The sequence below is a fragment of the Rhinopithecus bieti genome, unplaced genomic scaffold, assembly GCF_001698545.2.
Source record: "Rhinopithecus bieti isolate Rb0 unplaced genomic scaffold, ASM169854v2 scaffold_20150, whole genome shotgun sequence".
In the NCBI taxonomy this organism is placed as follows: Eukaryota; Metazoa; Chordata; class Mammalia; order Primates; family Cercopithecidae; genus Rhinopithecus; species Rhinopithecus bieti.
The window spans coordinates 3,402,838-3,412,295 of NW_016810565.1; the positions used below are offsets into that span (position 1 = coordinate 3,402,838).

General features: G+C 46.3%; 1 protein-coding gene across 1 annotated transcript in view; it reads right to left on the reverse strand.

Moving 5' to 3' along the window:
• Window positions 1-214, reverse strand: part of PPP2R5C (protein phosphatase 2 regulatory subunit B'gamma) — a 169,503-nt gene extending 169,289 nt beyond the window's left edge. Inside the window, 1 exon segment of the mRNA XM_017892288.1 lies at window positions 108-214. Within this exon segment, the coding sequence (XP_017747777.1) occupies window positions 108-149 (42 nt within the window). The 5' untranslated portion in view covers window positions 150-214.
• Window positions 215-9,458: the final 9,244 nt, after the last annotated feature.

Genomic DNA, 9,458 nt, shown 5'->3' on the forward strand with positions numbered 1-9,458 from the left:
CTCGACCGGCTCCTCCCCTCGGCCAACCCCTCCCCTCGGCCAACCCCTCCCCTCGACCAGCCCCTCCCCTCGATCCGCTCCTCCTCTTGACCAGCCCATCCCCTCACCAGCTCCACCTTCCGTAGATCCTCCCTCGAGGTCCCGCCCATCCGACAGGCCCGCCCCTCCCTAGTTGGTCCCGCCCTCCGCAGTTTCTCTCGTAAGGTCCCGCCTACCCGACAGCCCCGCCCTTTCCTGGTTGGTCCCGCCCTCCGCAGCTCTTCCGGCGAGGTCCCACCCACCCGACAGCCCCGCCGCTCCCCGTTGGCCCCGCCCTCCGCAGCTCCTTCCGCGAGGTTACGCCCACTCGTGCAGCCCCCTCTCCTCCGGCCTCGGCCCCGCCCACCGAGGCCAGGCCTCGAAGACTTGGTGGCCGCTGCGCCAATAGGATTTTGTTTTTATTGTTTAATTTGACTGGATCGTAAATGGTGAGGAAACCTCTGCATGATGACTGGGAGTCACCTGATTTCTGTCACCTCGTTAATAGCTGTGAGGAGAGGGTGTCCCAGGGAAAAACGTTAACTTTTTAATACAGTACTTCCGCAGTCCACCTCGTGCCCAGAACTATTGGAGACGCTAATGATAGGCGTCCCGGATTGCGGAAATGCATTAGGTAGTAAGACTCTAGGAGTGTACGGATTTCACGTGCGATAGGCATTGGTGCTTCACCTGTGATGATGAAGGAGCTGCATCTTAACTGGCAGCTTAAAAATCATCGCGTTCTCTTTGTCCCTGGGGTTTTGTTCTTGGAAGTTGCCAGGCAGAGCATTTTCGATTATTCTGAACAGTTCTGCAATGGGAAAGCTGAAAGACAGGGGATAAGACAAAAAAGATCTAAAGTGAGGAATGTTGTGGGAGGTCCAGAAAGTAAGTTGTGTTTGCGGGTGTCTGAATGTCTGTGGGCTCTTAGGTAAGCAGGACAGCCTCAAACAGCTATTTGTGCGGAATAAATGGCTTTTTTATTAATAATTTAGGTGGGTTAATGGTGTCTCCAAAACAATTTTGAGGATGGAGCGATGCCCCTAGTTAATTTAATAACATTTTAAAAATAAAATATATGCTTTCAATTTAATAAGCCCAAGATATATCCATATCAAAAAGGAGTAGCTCTGAAACTATTGGTTTATGGCCATGAACTCTTAGGGAGGATTAGAGGCTTCTCTGAGACAAGCCTATGCCACCAAAATACTTGGATCATAGCTCCTGATCCGGTGTTGCATACAATTCATTCATTCGACCCACATTTGTTGGATAACTATTATGTGCAAAGCATGATGCCAGAAATTTCATGATGAACAAGGCACTACCCTTGTCCTCAAGCAATTCACATGCTTGCATGGAAACAGAAGAAAACCAGCAGTCAGAAGGACATGACATGTGACAAGTCTGCAGGACTGGGATGAGGGGGGTCAGGCTTGGAAGCATGACAGAGCACTGCACAGGACGTTTTGTTATGGCCAGAGATGAGACTGAAGGAACGACGACGCTGAATTAAGACTGGTAGACCTTGCCAAGATATTGTACTTCTTTTTGAATGCATTTCAGGGTCACTGACAGATACTGACGTGGGGAGTGAGGTACTCACATTTGCATTTTAGAAGACATCGGTGGTAGGAGTGTGGAGAAGGAGGTGAGGGTGGGAGTAAAAGCAGGAGGCAGAAAGAGCAATCAGCATCCAGCTATGGTTCAGGTATGTGCCGGGGAAGCATCTCCACAGCAACGGGGAAGGATCGCCGACGCGACAGAGAGCCAGAATGGAGGATAAAAGGCAAATGCTCATGCTTGTAGTTTGGGCAGCACAGTGAATGATGAGGAAGGGATGCAAGTGGAGGGCACGTTTGCAAGGGAACAAGACTGCAGTTTGGGACACATCGCTGTGTCTGCAAAATGTAGGTAGAGGTGTCCAAGATGGCAACTGGAAATATAGCATAGAGGACTAGTTGCATGTCAGGTTAGGGGTTTCTCAGGTCAGTTTAGAGTTTGAGGGAAAGCACAGGGACAAGGTACCGGCAAAGCTGCCTAGTTACCATCCAGTGACCTTGAAACCATAGCAACCAGAGAAATCTGACTCAACACCATTACCTGTACACCTGCATGTGTACCTTGCCGGCCACTGGACTGGCTTCCTCTGCCCACATTAGGGAAGACCATCTTTAATGACAGTTACCAACTGCTCTAGAAGACACTGGGTTTCATGCAGTGTCCTGAGTGCTGTGGTATTTACAGGAACGCTAAAGATAGATATAGCTCCTGCTTCCAAAAGAAGGGATTCAGGACAGGCTATTGAGATGGGATGTAAAGCCATCATGTGGCTGTGCATGTGTGTGCACACGCACTTGGGTGTGTTCTTGTGTGTGTGGCTGAGGGTTACCTATTCCAGGATGGCCCCACATTCCATGTTCATGAAGGCACTGCTCACATTCACACAAAACTCCTTTTCTTCCAACCCCTGCTCTTCTGGGACACTTTTTTGAGATGGTCCCTGATATAGTTGGGATATTTATCCCCACCCAGATCCCATGTTGAAATGTAATCCCTGATGTGGGAGGTGGGACTGCTGGGAGGTGTTTGGATCACGGAGGCAGATGCCTCATGAACGGCTTGGGCCATCCCTTTGGTGATAAGTGAGCTCTCGCTTGGAGTTCACATGAAATCTAGTTGTTGAAAAGTATGTGGCACCTCCCCCCACCTTGAGCCTGCTTTCACCATGTGAAGTGCCTGCTCCCCCTTTGCCTTCCACCTTGAGTGAAAGCTCCCTGAGGCTTCACCAGAAGCCGAGCAGATGCCAGCACCATGCTTCCTGTGCAGCTTGCAGAACCATGAGCCAATTAAACCTCTTTTCTTTATAAATTACCCAATCTCAGGTATTTGTGTATAGTGATGCAAGAATGGACTAATACAGTCTCTAAAAACCCAAACATACTTTTTCCATGTCTGTCTTCCCTGTACGTTGGATTGCTTTATTTGTGCCCCTGAGGTCTCTGGAGGATCAGAGAGGTTTCCACAGGACTGAGGTCTTTGGCCTCACTGCAGCCACCAGCCACAGCCCTACACTGTTCACTGCTTCGCTCTGGATAACATAAGTGGTACATATGAGCAGGGCAGAGAGAAGGTGGCCCTTGACTCAGAATCAGCCCTGCACCCTTCCCTGCGTCTGCCCTCAGAAACCCTTCCTGTGTCTTCTCTATGAAGATGCCTGCAGCACAGCTGGCCCTGCCTGCTCCTCTGAGGCTGGTGTGGATCTGCCCTGCTTGCCAGGCGACAACTTTGGTCACCCTGCCCAGAAAGCCTTCTCTCTTGGCTCTCACAGACTCCGGCCTATGGGCTTAGGTTCTTGATGTCCTTCCTAGGCCTTCTGGGCATCCAGGCAGTCTTGCATACTTGGATTTTCAGCTGAGTTTCCTAGGGGCAATGATCATGTCTCAGGCATTCTGTGTTACTCAGTGCCTAGCGTTTAAAGAAACTAATTCTAGCTGGGTGTGGTGGCTGACACCTATAATCCCAGCACTTTGGGAGGCCAAGGTGGGAGGATTCCTTGAGCCCAGAAGTTCAAGAGCAGCCCGGGCGTTGTGGCACGCATCTGTGGTCCCAGCCACTCAGGAAGCTGAGGCAGGAGGATTGCTTGAGCCATCACTGCAGATAGAGGCTGCAGTGAGCCATGATCATGCCGCTGAACTCCAGCCTGGGTGACAGAGCAAGACACTATTGCATCTCAGACTTGTTTCTGACTTTATGCCACTTTTCTTTAACTGCTGTCTTTCTCCAGCTTTGTGGTGTGCTTATGGGCCCTCCTCTGTCTGTGTCACTAGCTCCCCAGCCCCTCCTCCTCACCTCTCCTGGACCAGGGCTACCTGGATTGGGTAGTGACTTCCTTTCGGGCATCCCTGAGGCCTACCCAAAAACTGGATATTCATCACATCTGCTCCTCCCAACTTTCCTCACTTCCTTTCCACGAAAATGTCATGAAACACATATTTCATACTGAATTTGTATCTATTTATTCATGCATCAGACTCCTTCCTACAAATTTGTCTGCAGAGTTGGAGTACAGAGTATGTTAAGTCAGATTACATTTGAATTAATTATCCACATATCGAGTGCGGATCACACTCTGGGCATGTATCAAGCACTCAGTAAGTTTAACAAGTGGACCACGATTTGAAGTGAGGTGCCATTTGGTTCTGAGGAGTCCAAGAAGATACCCGAAAGTTAGTACTTTCAGGCACAAGGGCACCCAGAGAGCTTATTAGACTAAGCCAAGCATCTTGTTTGGCCCCTGTAGAGCTTTGAAAACATGCCGCGAGCCAGTTAGTCCCCAACAGATGGGACTAAATGCTGCAGGTGCCTGGAGTACTTCCCCAATGAGATCCAAAAGGTAGAAAGAAATCTGTGAAAGTTTCAAAAACTGAAAATTTCATAGATTATTCTAAAACTGTGGAAGTTCAAAATAATTCTAAAAATATCTTAATACAATTTTGTATCCAAGTATTGAAGAAAAATGGAAAACAACACAAAATAATTCATTTTCATATACATGGAGTGAAATACAATCCCTTTCTTGTTTCCTCCCAAATCCCCAAGTCCAGTGGAGGAGATAAGACGGGACAGAAATAACTTAACCCAAGGTGGCGGGAGAAGCACACCATAAGAGCATTAGTGAGCAGGATTGGGGGCTTTCAGAGAGAGGAGACGTATTCAACAGAGCAGCAGAGAGCTTGCTGGAAGGGAGGGTGTGGATAATCAGCGTGTTCACCTGCTGACTTTCAGTTCTGGTCCTAAGTTTGGGTGATGGTTTTAACAGGCTGGAACAGATGACCCAGTCAGAGGATTTAATTGGAAATAAATGAATCAAAGGTCCATGCATAGAGGCATGCAAGGGCCATGCCAGGGACGAGGGAGTGGGAAGCAGACAGGGGCAGTGGCTGTGGGAGCTGTCCTTGTTTCCAGGCCTCACTGGGCAGAGGGAGGCAGAGGTCATGCCAGAACCTGGTGTAGCCAACTCATTGTCATAGTCCCCATCGGTGTGCAGGGATGGAGGCCAGGACAGGTGAAGACACACCCCACCCTCTCACTTCTCCCCTCCTCTCTCTCACCAGTGGCTCCCATTTTGCTGACCCACTTGAGCCAGAGAGCCAGGAAGCCCAGTGAGGCATCCCTTGATGTCCTGCTCTAGGGAGGAGAAGGGTGGGGAGTGGCTGTCAAGGGGGCCTTAGGTGGAGAATAACTTGGTGTCATGGCCGAATGGGAGATCTGGAATTAGAAGACTTGGGTTTGTGCAGACTCTGTGTGCGTCTCAAAACCTTTAACCTAATGGTTCTGAAACATGAGTGATTCTGCCCCCCAGGGGACATTGGTGATGTCGGGAGACATTTTTGATTGTCACAACTGGGTGGGTGGGGAGGGCTACCAGCATCTAGTGGGTAGAAACCAGGGATGCCGCTATACATCCAACAATGCACAGGACAGCCACACACAACAGAATCCTCTGGCCCAAAAGACAATAGTGCCGAGGTGGAGAACCCCTGATCTAAACTCACGAGAAGCAGATGTGACACAACATGCCCTGCCCTCTCTGCTGGTTACCAAGAGCATCACAGAAGACAGTGGATATGAAAGCCAGAACTGTGCCACAGACTTCATTTAAGGAGAATTTCTTGGTCTGGATGGAACTCCACAGTTTGCTGAATGCACTTCACTGCCTACCCCCCACCCCCTGCCATTGTCATCTTTCCTGCCTTTCATGTGGAGAAAGAGAAAACCTCCACTGCATCTTCAAAAGAGAGCAGCCCCCTGCTCCAGTGAACAGGATTCTCTTCCAGGTCACCACTCCATCCCGGGAGATCTGAAGAGATTGCCTTTCTCTTCCAGGTCACCACTCCATCCCGGGAGACCTGAAGAGATTGCCCTTTCTGCATGAACTGGCATCCAAGTTATAACAGAGAACTAATGAAACTGCCTTTAATTTTGTAGAATTATGACAAAATACATACAGCATAAAATTTACCATCTTAACATTTTTAAGTGTATAGTTCTAAGACATTAAGTACATTCACATTGTTGTGCAAACATCACCACCATCCACTTACAGAACTTTCATCTTCCCAAACTGATATCTGTTCTAACCAAACCACTCCTCATTGCCCCTCTCCAGCCCCTGGCAACCACCATTCTACTTTCTGTCTCAATGACTGACTACTCCAGGTGCCTCAAATGTGGAATTATGCAGTATTTGTCATTTTGCGATTGACCTATTTCACTTAGCATAATATCCTCAAGTTTCATCCAGATTGTAGTATGTGTCAGAATTTCCTTCCTTTTTAAGGCTGATATTCCATTGTATGAATATTCATGTATTGTATTCTTTATTCATTCATCTGTAGGTGGACACTTTGGATGCTTCCACCTCTTGGCTATTGTGAACAATGCTGCTATTGTAGCAGGACGAGTCACAGACAAAACTCATCAGACACCGGATTAAAGAAGGAAGAGGTTTATTTGACTGGGAGCTTCGGCAGACTTGTGTCTTAAGAGCCAAGCTCCCTGAGAAAGAAATTCCTGGCCCTTTTAAGGGCTTACGACTCTACGGGGTCCACGTGAAAGGGTCATGATAGATTGAGCAAGCATGGGGAATGTGACTGGGGGCCACATGCATCAGTTAACAGAACCAAAAGTTTTACAGTGATTTCTCATAAAATGTCTGTAATTTACAGATAACACAAGTAGTTTTGGTCATGGGTTAATATTATTATTATTATTTTAACCACCAGGGCCAGGTGATAGTGCCCAGGTCATCCTGCTATTTATCTTATTTCTGTTTCTTTCCAACTTTTCGCCTTCTCCTTTTTCTCCTGTCTTATAAACTAGGGAAACAGGGAGGGGGTGGTGGAGAAGAAGGGAAGGTCAGCAGGAGAAGCAGTGGTCTCACTCCATGCTAGTAATATGGGTGTGCAAATACCTCTTCGAGATCCTGCTTTCAATTCTTTTGCATATATACCCTGGATTAGTTCATTCTCACACTGCTACAAATAACTACCGGAGACTGGGTAATTTATAAAGAAAATAGATTTAATTGACTCACAGTTCTGCAGGCTGTACAGAAGGCATGGCTGGGGGGCCTCATGAAACTTATAATCATGGCAGAAGGGTGAAGGGGAAGCAAGCATGTCTTCATATGGTGGCAAGAGCGAGAGAGAGAAGGGGGAGGTGCTACACAGTTTTAAACAACCAGATCTCGTGAGAACTCACTATCACAAGAACAACAAGGGGGAAATACAACCCCATGATTCAGTCACCTCCCACCAGGCCCATCCTCCAACATGTGGGGATTACAATTTTACATGAGATTTGGGTAGGGACATAAAGCCAAACCGTATTATACCTAGAAGTGGAATTCCTGGATCATACGGTAATTCTATTTTAAATTTTTTGAGGAGCCTCCATACTATTTTCTATAGAGCTTGCACCATTTTATATTGCTACCAATCACATACAAGGTTGAAGGGGTGGCCTGCCCCTCCACACCTGTGGGTATATCTCGTCAGGTGGGATGAGAGACTGAGAAAAGAAATAAGACACAGAGACAAAGTATAGAGAAACAACAGCGGGCCCAGGAGACCGGTGCTCAGCATACCAAGAACCTGAACCAGCACCGGTCTCTGAGTTCCCTCAGTTTTTATTGATGATTATTTCACTATCTCAGCAAGAGGAATGCCGCAGAAGAGCAGGGTAATAGTGGGGAGAAGGCGGCAAGAAAACATGTGAGCAAAAGAATCTGTGTCATAATTAAGTTCAAGGGGAGGTACTATGCCTGGATGTGCACGTAGGCCAGATTTATGTTTTTCTCCGCCCAAACATCTCAGTGGAGTAAAGAATAACAAAGCAGCATTGCTGCCAACATGTCTCGCCTCCCACCATAAGGCAGTTTTTCTCCTATCTCAGAACTGAACAAATGTACAATCGGGTTTTATACTAAGACATTTAGTTCCCAAGGGCAGGCAGGAGACAGTGACCTTCCTCTATCTCAACTGCAAGAGGCCTTCCTCTTTCACTAACCCACCTCGGCACAGACCCTTTATGGGTGTTGGGCTGGGGGACGGTCAGGTCTTTCTCATCCCACGAAGTCATATTTCAGACTATCACATGGGGAGAAACCTTGGACAATATCCGGCTTTCCAAGGCAGAGGTCCCTGCGGTTTTTCACAGTACATTGTGCCCCTGGTTTATTGAGACTAGAGAATGGCGATGACTTTTACCAAGCATACTGCTTGTAAACATTTTGTTAACAAGGCACGTCCTGCACAGCCCTAGATCCCGTAAACCTTGATTCCATACAACACATGTTTCTGTGAGCACAGGGTTGGGGCAAAATAGCTGGGGCAAAGTTACAAATTAACAGCATCTCAGCAAAGCAGTTTTTCAAAGTACAGGTCAAAACGGGATTTCTTATGTCTTCCCTTTCTGCATAGACACAGTAACAGTCTGATCTTTCTTTCTTTTCCCTACACAAGGTTCCACTTTCTCCACATCCTCACCAACACTTGTTATGTTTTGTTTTTTTAATAGTAGCCATCCTAATAGATGTGAGATGATATCTCATGATGGTTTTGATTTGTATTTCCATAATGATTCGTGATGTTGAGCATCTTTTCGTATGCTTTTTGGCCACTTTTACATCCTCTTTGGAGGAATGTCTATTCACGTCCTTTGCCTATTTTTAAATTGGGTTATTCGTTTTTTCTTCCTTCTGTTGTTGTATTGTAGTACTTCTTTATATATTCTGGATATTAATCCCTTATCAGATACATGATCTACAAATATTTTCTCTCCTATAGGTTGCCTTTCACTCTGTTAATTATGTCCTTTGATTCACAGAAATTTTAAATTTTGATGTCGTCCAATTTATCTATTTTTACTTTTGTTACCTGTGCTTTTGGTGTCAAATCCAAGAAATCATTGCCAAATCCAGTGTCATGAGGTTTTTCCCCTATGTTTTCTTCTAAGCGTTTCGCAGTTTTACTCCCCATATTTAGGTCTTCGGTTTATTTTGAGTTGATTTTTGTGTATGGTATAGGGTAAGGGTCCAACTTCATTCTTTTGCATCGCATATCCAATTTTCACAGCACCATTTGTTGAAGAGACTGTCCTTTCCCCATTGATTGGTCTTGGCACCTTTTTCAAAAATAATTTGACATTTTACTTCTGGGCTCTCTATTCTATTACACTGGTCTATATATCTGTCTTTATCCCAGCACCACACTGTTTTGCTTTCTGTAGCATGTTTTGAAATCAGGAAATCAGGAAGTGTGAGTATTCCAACTTTGGTCTTCTTTTCCAAGACTGTTGTGACTATTCAGCATTCCTTTAGATTCCATATGAGTTTTTTTTTTTTTTTTTTTTTTTTTTTTTTTTTTTTTTTTTTT